This window comes from Mirounga angustirostris, unplaced genomic scaffold, assembly GCF_029215605.1.
Source record: "Mirounga angustirostris isolate CCGP_5_RB_7025 unplaced genomic scaffold, mMirAng1.0.hap1 SCAF_13, whole genome shotgun sequence".
NCBI lineage: Eukaryota > Metazoa > Chordata > Mammalia > Carnivora > Phocidae > Mirounga > Mirounga angustirostris.
The window spans coordinates 101,365,886-101,378,278 of record NW_026991721.1 but is presented as its reverse complement, the minus strand read 5'-3'; the positions used below and the strand labels follow the sequence as shown (position 1 = coordinate 101,378,278).

Genomic DNA, 12,393 nt, shown 5'->3' with positions numbered 1-12,393 from the left:
CGCCATGGAAAGTGCCACCGCCCTGGGCCTTCCGGGGCCAGCAGGGTGCTCCCCATCTCGGTCACTGCCTGCCTGCAGAGCCCCAACCGGGCGGGAAAGACCCGGCTCCTTCCAGCACTGGTCACACCAGTTTCAGAGAACTCTGGAGAAAGAAACGACCTGGCTTTTCTACCCAATGAGTAATTAAACTCTTCATTCTCCAGATTTCCATCTCAACTGAACATTATGTAACTTTCTGGCAACAGCAGGTTCACGGAGGCAAGTGGCAAACAGTGCAACCACTGCAGATACGGGGACTGGAGACACGTGAGTGACCAGGAAAGAGGGGCAAGGACACGGATGGAGGCAGGCATGCAAATCAGAGGGAGACCATCACGGAGCCGCAGACCACCGTCACTTAGTCCTTAAAGTGAGGACACCGCTCCCTCCCCGTCCAGGTGTCTAAGCAGAGGAGAGAAGAAGCTCCAAGAGAAGAGCACCGGGAGGAAAATCATGTGTCAGAGCGACTTAAAAGGCAGGACAAAAGCACCCAGCGAGTTTGGCTGCCCCGCCCTCCATCCCCGGGGCGGGGATGCAGTCAGTGTGGTTTCTGCAAGCAAGCACCAGATCTTCAACTCCTTGGCAACACAGTGACTAATCCACACAACCGCACCAAGAAAGCATTGTCGTAGCTTTTGCACTGGCTTGGGAAGGACACGTCGGTTTCCCCTGAAGGCCTATGCAAGGATCTCGGATGCTTGGATTAGACGGCTCAAAGGTCGGCGGCCGGGCTGAGTCAGGACAGGCTGTCCAGCAAAGACCCCCGGGGCCTTGCATCCCAGGGGCCAAGCTGTGGCATCTCCGTGAGCTGAGGGCCATTACTTCAACAAGCCCTCATTAAAAACCACACGTTAACCTGTTTGTTCTTAGGAAACAGGACACATCTTCAGGTTCCTATCTTCTCGGCAGCACAGAGAAAAAAGATCTGGTCTTGGTCTCTTAAACCTGGGACAGGTCAACCGCACACAAAACGCAGAAACACTAAGGTGAATTCCATGGTTGAGGAGACACCTTTATTGGGGTCAGCTTGCTACATATGTCTCTGCTTCACTTTCCTCATGGACCAACGCACACCGATGGCAGGGGATGAAAACCTGTGGCAAAAGGTACATCCCAGGTCATCGTGCAAACCCCAACGGAACCGTGGCTGGAGCGGGGAGCCTCGGGAAGGACGACCCAAAGCTTGTTTAGGAGTCGCAAAATCCTTCCGTTTTGCCAGTGGGAGGATGAGCTGTAGTGTGGTACCTGCGATGACTTGTTCCTCGCACGCAACACATCAAAGGACAGATTTTAGAGATTCATTAAACACATTTTTATTGAGCACCTATTATGTACACCAGACACTGATCTAGGTGCTGGCAATACAGAAGACAGAACAGACAAAAATCCCTGCCCTTATGGAGCTCCTGGAGTGGACACGCTAGTGAAACCAAGATGGGAAAACCGATCCATGGTTAATATGACCAGCATGAGCCAAAGAACAATTCCCCTTGAGTAACAAAAGGGATTCCCCATTGCTTAAAACAGAAAGAGTCGATGAACTCCCTAAGGGGTCACCCAGAAATACAGAGCCTGCTTAGCTCCCAGACCCATGCCTGAGAAAGCCAGGGCTCCTGTCTCCCCTTTATCACTGTCTTAAAGGGACAGGCCAACACTCAGGGCTCCCCAGGGAGTATCTCTGAAGTCCAAAAGACATTTAAAAGTCCATCCCAAAGCCAATGGCATTTCCAACCAAAGAGTTAAGCAACAGTTGTGCAAGTCTGTTTCAAGAATCAAGACATCGATCTCTCAAACATGCAATTCACTGAAGGGGAACATAACCTGGAGATAATAAGAAACAAAAAGAACCACAAAACTAAAATTAAAATGTTTACAGAATAGTTTAAGATCTTAAAACAAGAATGTAGGGAAGTTTTTTTGCGTAGGAATACATTTAATCCTTGGCCCAAAAAGTAATAAAATAGACATTTCCTGTAAGGTAGGCTGGTAGTTTTAAATGCAGGCAGAATACCGTCTGATTTAAAAGGCTCTGTTTCTCTAAGATAAGACAAACCTGGAAGCATCTGGTCAAACTTGGTTTTATGTAATGATTTCACATACAAAGGTGTACAGTAGTCTGCGGAACTTCACCAAACAGAACAGGGCTCACTGGGCTCACCGAATGAAAGAACCAATTCAAAAACCAAAATGGAAACAAGGAAACCACACAGCAACATACAAGGAGCAAAAAATAAGCTACAATAAAACCTCATTAATTAAAATTCCTTAGGACAAGGCGAGTCTGATTAGATGAAAAATATAACTAAAAGAAAAAATATTTATAGTCTCCATATATACGTACATATATTTTTCAGAGATAAAGAGTGAAATGAGTACATCCAAAAACAGGTATGGCCTACAACGATCCCCATGGAAGGTATTTTAATAAAACGGAAGAGTGATCAGCAACGGGCATGTCAACTGGAAAAGGGTGCTTTTTAAAATTACTTCAGTAGTACAGATACAACAGGCTTCCTGACATACTATTAACTGGCTTCAGCAAACCCTTCAGCTTAACTCACTCTCTTAAATTCCAGGAGGAATTAATGAGGTTTTCCCGTAGAAGCAGAACCACAAACAAGGCAAGTGCGGAGTATCCGGCATCACCCATCCCGAGACGCCAGTGCCAAAGCCACGGCACGGACGACCCGACGGCAAGAGGCGGGAAGCAGAGCTGGGTCAAGAGCAGGAACTCCTCACAATCCTCCATCAGCGGTTTCTCTACTCACCCGAAACATGGCAAGGCAATGGTACAGTGAAGCAGTCAAACGACTGCTTATCAGGAGGCACAACACGTTACGTTTCTCGGGGGCCGAGGCAGGGAGCCAAGTGCTTGTGAATGCAGCCACAGCGCTGAGCCATCGGCATGCGGGTGGGGCTCAACACGTGAGCGGCGAGATGCCTGTGCTCCAGGTTTCCGAATGACATGATTGCAGTGCAAATCAAGCAAATAAAAATCAAAACAACCAATACATGAACCCTGAGCTTCCACACTCCCCTTTCATGAGAGACGCCGATTCAGACCATCATTATCCGGGAAAATGTGGCTTTCTATATAGTTACATCTCCACGTGTCTCCCAGATAGAGGGTTTATAAAGGAAGTTATTCTAAACCATGTACATTTAACTTTGGAATGATGGAGACACACACAGATATATGTAAACATCAAGAGAATCACTCCACTCCCTGTCTGGGTCCAAACCCATCCAGGCTCGGTTGGGAATAGTAAGCGGCCAGGGCCTAATTCAAAACAGTGAGATGCAGGAGCCCACCTGGTGCCAGATAAATCAGCAGGAGACAATCAAGACATGACTGTACCAAGTGTCAGGAACTGGTCACAAACAGTAAGAATGCTTTAAATATAATTATCCCAAAAAAGACGACGAGTAAAAAACAATCCCATTTCATCTTTAGAAAGAATCAAGTCACTGAAATTTGATCTCTTGTAAGCGGCTGCCATCTGCTTGGATGAGGTCTTGAAGGTTTTCCATTTTTTCTCCACCCAGTTTAAGAACACATTGACTAGAAATCTGTGATAAGAATTTAGTAAAGTCTTTTCCCTCCTGTTCCTCATTATGCCAACGCAAGCACTGGAAAATTCCAAACAAAATCAAGTTAGTGGTACAGAAAATTCATGAACTGTCTATGTGAATGTTAAGTATGACAACAATGATGTGAAAGCATGAGACTGTGGGCTTCTCACTTTGGTCAGTTTCTCTGCCCTGCCAGGCTCATCGAGTTAATCTTTAAAAACGGAAATCCAAACGACAAACTGTTCTTACCCGTGAGAATCCAAATCCTACCCAGCCCTAGACCTGGGACTCACAAAATGGCCTGCTCCATGGTGGGCCAGGAAGGTTCTACCCACAGAGGGGCATGGCGTCCCAGCAGCCCACCGACCCCGCTCCCACACACACACATCGCCCGCCCGCTTCAACCCACTCACACCCCGCTAACCAGGGCAAGACAGAAAACAGACAAACCCACCACTTATCGCTTCCTGTGCGAAGTATTTGACATCCATGTCCTCGTCTTGACCTAACTTCTGCAGCACTGGCTTCACTTCCTCCTGCAGAGCACTAAAATCCAACAGGATTATCTGTGAGAGGCAGTCCTCTGGGCCAGATAAATGCTTCAGGGTATACATGTTCTACAGTAATTTGTCAAGTTTAAAATTTAAAAAAATTGTAAATGCTTAGAATATATACCTGACCAGCACCAAATAATTTCTAAACCCTCCAGAGAATGAGCTTCAGACAACGATCTACACGTATACAGAACTTCGACACAAAACGGCAGCCACACCCCCAGAAATGGTTGTCAAATTACTGCTTCCTTTACACAAACTTTACCGTGGGTCAAGTGAAAACCACTGAACTTAGGTTATGCTCTTACTCCCCACTACAAGGTAAACATTTAAATCTCCTTCTTAAACAAGACTAATACTGAAATCTTACTCAGTATCTAGAATTGGTCCAATTTTCTGAAGAGATTTCGCCACATTGAAACGGACATTCGCTACTTGGTCTCCTGCCATTTTCAATACGATGGGCAGCATCTGCTTAGTGGTGATTTCCTGACCACAGGCTTCAGATAGCGCCTTGAAAAAGAATTAAGATGGTACATTTAAAACACTTTTAGGTTTTGTTTTGTTTTTTTAAAAGGTTTCTTAGAGAGAATGCACGCGCAAGAGCACACATGGGGAGGGGGGCAGAGGGAGAGAGAGAATCTCAAGCAGATTCTGCACTGAGCCCGGAGCCTGACTCAAGGCTCGATCCCACGACCTCAAGGATCATGACCTGAGCCGAAATCAAAAGTCAGACATTTAACTGACTAAACCACCCAGGCGCCCCTAAAACACTTTTGTGTTTTTAAATATCCCCAAATCCAAAAAGACAAATGAATATTTAAAAAGTAAGTAACTGACCAACAGGAAAATGTTTCTGAGCATCTGAATGAGGGATACGAGGATCGGGCATTCAAAGGATCTCAGAATTAAACCAGAATTCACCACTGACTTGATTACAGATTTTAACATGAATTTAAAAACTGACATTTTCTCTCATCAACTAACTGTCCAAATTAATCAGTATAAGAAACAGATTCCAAACAGAACACACTATATTCTGAATTCAGAAATACAGCCCCAAATAACCGCTTTAGCGCCTAAGCTTAGCAGTAACAGCCGTATGATACTTACATTAATGCAGAATAAAGTGGTCATTCTGTGCAAGTAATTCGGATCATTTGCCATTACCAGCACTTTGGGAACGATGGTGTTTTGGGCCCACTCTGTACCAAACTTCTGAACGAGTTTCATGAGGTTGTTGGTGGCAGCTTCCCGGATGGCATACACTGGCAGAAGAGGTGAAGGGCACGCTGTCACGCTGCTCACGTCAGAAGCAAAACCTAGTTTACTGACCTCCTCATCGAAGGGGGGCCAAGAACAAAACTCTCCCAACACTCCAAATTTCCTATTACATAATGGTCAACATGCTCAGATAGGACTCATAGTACAACGATTTGGTCTGGTTATAGTTGAAGAATGTATAATATGTCCAAGAAAAAGGAGCTAAGGAGCTCATGATAGGCATCATTAACTAACTAACAAATACTGAGTGCCTACTATGTGCTAGGTGTTAGAGAAAGAATACCGAAGAGACTTCCCCACACTCTATCAGAGAAGTGAAAGCTGCCGGCCTCCCAGAAGTCACATGGGGTACGACTGGTCAGCACGATCCATGAAATCGTGTAGCAAAGATCGTGAGGGCTGGAGGAGTTTAGAGAAGAGAGAAAAGGGAGGTCCAGCCAGGAAGCTTCAGGAAAGAGAGGCCTGGCACTGGACCTCGGAGATTAAGGATTTGTGTAAGTGGAGAAAAGAGGGGAGGAATTCCTGGAAAGGGCAGAAACCAACGAAGCCGGAGGACACAAAGGGGAAAAACTGCAGGGTGCGAGACCTCAAGTCGGACAGTTGGTGCACTCAGAACACAGAGCACCTTGGGAGCTAAATTTAGATTTTGTAAGAAAAACGATGAGCTTTTAAAGCAAAGTTGTGACCTGATGACCAATGTGGTATTTAAGGAAGATACTTCCAGCAGCAGCAACCACAGCAGAGGAGAGAAAGCCAGCAGGGAGGTCACGCAGAGGCCACTGTGGTCACCTCCATGACAGCAACTAAAAACCTCAGAGCGACTTGCCTCTTTTCCCTTAAAAGATTTATATGTTGAGACAACATGTCAAATGTATTCTGTGAATAAATGTGTGTGCTTTAACGTCTAGTAACTCCCTGTAAGATCATTTATCAAGGACAGCCTAAATCTAGATAATAAAAGCCTGAGCTACTACCTTCTCAACAGCTCACTGCACAGCACCAAACAAAGTCAGGCCGGTGTAGCTTCATTTCACAGATCCCATAAAACTCACAACTGGGGCTCAGATAACAAATCCAGGGCAGTGGGTACCGACTCCTTACTCTACTTCTCTCTCCAGGTAGGCCCAACCCTCCTGGGGAACAGGGGAGGCAAGACTAGCTATCCAAGCCGCAGCCCCAATCCTGGACAATTTACATAAGGCTTCCAGACAGGGAATGTCCAACTCTCCCCAGTCCACAGATCCTTCTCGGCAACGCCATTGCTGAGAACAGGAAAGACCGCGTAGCCAAGGAACTATATAATTTATTACCAATACGAAACCTGACCAACGTCTGTGGGAGAAGCCGCCGGTCAGTGACACCCAGAAGCATTCTCCGCGGAGCGAGCTCAAGTCAACCGTTTGACCCATAACACTAACTCCCTCCCTTCACAGTCGTGGTCTTTGTCTTGGGCACAAACCCCTCCCAACTCCTCCCACTAAGGTGGAGCTCGCTAAAGAAACTGTGTCTTGTCTAATTCTGCTTTTTAATTTGCTAGAGATTTTTCTCCTCTTAATGCCATTACCATAGGAAGGGCTCTCACAGCCAGAGTAACCAGAGACCGCGCACACGCTCGGCCTTGACCCAGACCTCAGCTGTACTCAACTGTACTTGGCTCGATGCCTACTATGCTCTTGGCTCCTCTCAATTTTGTGCCAAAAGAATGCAAACCATTCCAGAGCTCTGCCTGTTTTCTCTCCTTGTTTTGTCTCTCTCCCTCTTTCCCTCTCCCCTCAAGGTCTGTTGGACTTGCAAGGTTCCTCTGAATGCCTAACACACTCTATATGCTCACTCCGATACTTTATCCTTTCTCCTGTAAGAAATAAATTCCCCTTCTAAATTCCTTCCTCTGATCAATACTGTCCACTCAAGCTCAGGAAAAGAGGGGACACTTTCTTCCTTATACTACTCCAGATTTTTCACAATACTCTTTTAGTAGTTTAGTAACCAGGAAAAACGTTTCAAAAATGTAACTGATCAGTGATCACTACACAGTAGTGATCTACATTGCAAAACAAAACCAACAAAAAACCCATGTGCCTAATTAAGTGCAGGACAATTTCAGAGCTGACATGTCATCGATGCAAAGAATGCTTGCAGTACCAGTTTAGTATGCTCGCTGCTGCAGAGACAGGAACAAGGGTCTCTCTTACAATCCCAAATTGGAGGAAAGAGATCTGCCAAGTGAGGAAGGAGTAACTGACTTGCACAGACAGCAATCTTACAGAGAATGGGTGTGAGGAATTCAATTCTTTGTGGAACACTAAGACTTTAAAAGTGCCTCAGAATTTATCTAAAATGCAAGCTTTCAAAAAAAGTATATAGAATGACCCGCTGGGATGTGTCCTTCCCACTAACAATAAATATGTATCAGAAATAATATAAACATTATTTTCCTAAAAGGAAAGGAAGTTTTATGATTTACCAAACTTAAGTTTCATTTAAAAAGAAAAAAAATTGGACATAAAAAGATAACTTTAAAGGACAAGAAAAAGAGTCTTCACATCTAGTTTTAAAACAATGAAATCACCTGCATATATGTTTTTGCAAGATTTGCACATTTCTTTCACACCCTCCTCTTCACTGTCTTAACCATATAATCTTCCACATGATCCAAACATGCCCTTAACGAAACCACCTCCATGTACAAGCAGACACGAGTATCCCACTCCTCCCAGATACCGAGGCATGAGCATCACAGGTGAACAGAGATGCACTCAGCACATCGAGTCTATGTGAGATACTGTGGAACTGAAACAGGATGCCTAGCAGATGCAACACAATATGGAACCAAAGCCCACATGGGACATTGTAAGCCCCCAGGGACCCCCTGTGAACAGATGCCTGGACATGGGGCCTGGTGGTGAATCTCACTGGTCCAGAAGGCACCCCCACCCCCCCACCCATCGCTGCCTGGCAGACCAGAGAAGATACATGGACCTGAGACCTTGGCAAAAAAATCAACTGCTAACAAGTTAACAGGTAAGGTGGTTTTAGAGAAAACATCCATTGCCTTGTCTATCTTGATAAGCAACTTTCAGTAACAGTTTGTAGCACTGGAAGAAAAGGATTCTGTGACTGTTGAATTATGTTATAAATAGAAAGAGAAGATAGGTTATTTTCAAACCTATTTTCTAAAACAGCTGTTCCACCTGAGCCTGCCTGAGCTCGAGGCACTAGCAGGCACCAGGGTACAGTAAGCCTGCCTTTCACCAAAACCAGGAATCTGGGCCCCCGCTGTCCTCAGCCATGGCTGGCGTCTCCCACCCCTACACTCCTTTACTGCGCCACTATATACCTCCTTCTCTAAGTCACCTCAAAGAAGCCAAGTAGCCACTTCCCCCTGGGCCTTTCATCAGATTCCAATCCTTATCCTATACTGGCTAAAGACTCCAATGCCATGGTTGAGCAGAAGATCTTGGGATAAGGAAGGAGTGTATGTATAAAAAAAGACAATCTGAAAATAACAGAAGGGCTAAGAAAACAGGGCAGAGACTGTTTAATGAAGAAAGTAAGATTTAAGATTAAAAAAAATGGTAGAAAACAGCAATGTCAAACTTGTGTTCAAAGGAAGCTAAGTGGACTTTAATCAAAGCCTTTCTTTATCCCCACACATTGGTAGACAAAATGTCTGGTCAGATTAGGATTCCTTTCTAAAAAGGAAATATATGAACAAAGGGGATGTGCGTAAAAACATGGGCCTTCCATAATAATCTGTGTTTAACTTACTCACCATGGTCCACAAGCCAGGCCATACATAAAGAATTCAGTTTTTCGTCAAAGAACTCCATACCCTATAGATACAGAAGATTCCATTAATACGTATCTCCAAAGTTCAGAAATCAAGGTGGTCTATTTAAATTACATCAAAATGACGTGAAAGCTAAAAAAAAACATGTTTCCAAATAAGCCGAATGCATGAACTCGCCAGAAAAGAAATGCATGGAATTTGATTTACAAACTGGAAGCCTATTTTATTAGACAGCAATCATAAACAAAAGCCTAAGTGAGATGGCCCAAGCCCCGCTAAGTGGGAGAGAAGAGCGTGGCCAGGAGCCAGATTCAACAGTCCAGACGAGCTGGAAGAATGCACCGTGGACGGTTTGCCAAGCAGTATCTAGATTATTTGTAAAAATGGGTTAACCCAGGAAAATACCTGTCAATAGTAATAGTTCTCAATTTTTTTTCCCTTTTTGGTTAATGTAATAAATCCTTAAGGATGAAGAAACTGACACCAAGAAACAGACCCCAATTAAAGGGAGAAAGCAGAGGAGGGCGAATAAAGCAGGCCCATGACTCCAGGTGCAGCGCCCCAGCGCAGAGTCACGGGGGGAACCACCCCGGCCCTCCCCGTTCTGCTCTTCCCGACAGGCGGCCAGCCGGGCACAGGCGGACTCACACACCCGCCTCTGTGGGACTCGGCCAGCACGCGGGACAGAGCTGGCATATCCAGTGCCTCCTCTGGGGGATCTACATGTTCCACAGTTTTTTTACTTCTTTGGATGCTAAGAAGTTATTGACAAGTGAGTGTATATTTTAAATAAAGAGATATAATACCAAGGGTCAGTGCTCTGAAAATAGTGACTTAATGAAACAGCTTTATAATAACAGATTATGAATAGGTTTTAGCATACAGTTAGATTACCATGTCAGCCTTCAAAGATTTCCTTTTCATTTCAGGTCATGGATTTTTCTGGAGTCTTAATTTTTATTTCCCAAGTTTTGTGGCTTAACTTTACATTTACTCACACGGCTCACTCGCCAGGCTATACATAAAGAGTTGAAAGAATTTTATAAACTAACTACCTGATATAAAAATCTATACAGATAAGAAGAAAAATAAGAATATAACAAGATATATATAATAATAATAAAATACTAACAAGAAGTTGAAGATATTGAACAAAATATTCATGACGGATGCATGTCATCCCCTGCCAGAGAGGTATGAGTCAGCCAAACTCACCCCTGCCCTGCTTCCATACTCCTCACCACAGAGCCACCAACCTCTGCCAACTCCCCGGGTCAGAGGGGAGCAGAGGCTAAAAGAAATGACACGAGAACTGCCCCTCCCTTCTGGACAGTTGTTTCCGTTTTTAGCAAACCAGTGAGGTGCTGCTGCTTTCCACCCTGGAGAGGAAGATGCAGGACAGTCACCCATGAAGCAGAGAGGGTGACCTTCAGCACGTGGGAGTGACAGAGGACAAACAGATGACAAGATGGCTTCACCTGACCCTATTAGCTATTCACGGATACCTTTGGCATCGTTTTGAATGAGACACTTCAAATTTTATAAAACATAATGCCACCAACACGCACAGGGCGCACTTCATACACTAAATATGCCAAAATAGGCAACAAATCCAGTGGTCCCAGAAAAAAAAATTAATCCCACATGCTGTGATCTGAAAGTACTGGAAGGAGGGTGAGAGAGGACACACGTTGCAGAATATTAGCTGTAAACTGACAAAGTGTAGGAGCTTTCTCAAAAAATATTCAAGTATTCGTTCCTTCGACATTCAACAAATGTTACGTGCCTAATTCCTGCCAGGTTCCCGCCAGCACTGCCCCCGAAGAAATCCCTTGTCTTTCTCCCCAGTGAGGCATCCCCGGCTCATGCTACCAACAGCATAAGCATCTACAAAACCTAACACAATCTAGGGCGCTTAATAAAAGAGAAAGGAAAGGATGTGGCTGTAACACCCAGCACCGAAATTTTAATTAATTTGATGATCAGTTAGAGTAAAACTAACCATGAAACTGAAAACAGTAACACATAATGTGATAATGTGCTCTCTGGCCTCCAGACTACCTACTCCTTTCCTGTGATGAAGCCTCAACTCCCTTTGACCAGAATGTAGGAAAAGTGGTCATCAGGGACATTTTGCACAGAATACAGGCAAACAGCTGCCCTGAGCAAAAATCAAAGTTCTTTTCTCAGTTCAAGATTCCTTCCGACAGAGACACTAAATATCACACTGTGTTATATATTTATCAAGAAAATAATTATATTCTACTATGGCTTTGCTTTTAGGTAGTGATAAGGAGAAATGTGTTTCTATAATACCCTTTTGTTAGAAGTTAATGCACTAATGAAAATAAAAACCACCCTACGGGCGACTAGGTCCGACCATACGTTCATGCATCTAAATGAACAGAATCCTCTGAGCTCCGCGGGCCTCCTGTGTGCACGACCTGAGGCCCCCCTTCACCTCGTGGGGCGCACGCACTCACCAGCTGGCCGGCCAGCAGCGGCATATACTCAATGATGGCCAGCCGGACCCTCCACTTGGCATCTTCAGCCAGCTCCACTATGGCAGGAAGGAGAGACTGAGAGAGCTGACGGATCCCAATCACTTCATTTACACAGTCCAAGTTAGAGATGATATTCAAACGAACTTCTGGACACTGTAAATACACAAGTCCCAAAAGAACACATATAAGAACCAAGTTCTCTGCCCGACATTCTCCTACTGTCATGTTGAGGTAAAAACTGCCTTGAGGCTTAATGTAATAATACATGGAAAGCATTTACGGTCATGTCTGACAGACAGTATTACTCAATAAACGTTAGCCATCATTGCGATTCTGATACTAGCATATTCAAATTTAAATTTACAACATTTAAAACAAAGCTACATTAGCTTTAAAGAGAAGACACCAGTGCGTATCAGAATGAATCAGGCAGGGAGGACACAGAGACATTTTCAGGTCTGCATCAATGGCTCCTTGTGCTTATTTTCTGCAGAACTTGTAACTCCATACCCAAACACAGGACTTGTCACTGGTTTAAAATAAGCTACCTTTTTTTAACCCTTCATCCCGGCTTGAGTTCTATTTTCGTGAAATCCCAAACCAAAACCAAACCAAATCACTGACTATCAAAGGCAATAGAATTTTTAGC

At 44.4% G+C, this 12,393-nt stretch overlaps 1 protein-coding gene across 3 annotated transcripts in view; it reads right to left on the bottom strand.

The window, feature by feature from the left end:
- Positions 1 to 12,393, bottom strand: part of PPP2R1B (protein phosphatase 2 scaffold subunit Abeta) — a 33,212-nt gene that overhangs the window by 8,451 nt on the left and 12,368 nt on the right. For 2 of the 3 annotated variants that reach the window (XM_045895071.3, XM_045895072.3), the window contains exons 10-14: positions 11,724 to 11,897; positions 9,223 to 9,283; positions 5,280 to 5,434; positions 4,537 to 4,679; positions 4,067 to 4,158 (exon numbers count right to left, since the gene is read on the bottom strand). In XM_045895071.3, coding sequence (XP_045751027.1) covers positions 4,067 to 4,158; positions 4,537 to 4,679; positions 5,280 to 5,434; positions 9,223 to 9,283; positions 11,724 to 11,897 — 625 coding nt within the window. Of the gene's footprint in view, positions 1 to 1,327; positions 3,670 to 4,066; positions 4,159 to 4,536; positions 4,680 to 5,279; positions 5,435 to 9,222; positions 9,284 to 11,723; positions 11,898 to 12,393 lie in introns of those variants that run through there. The other variant, XM_045895069.3, reaches the window with a different exon arrangement.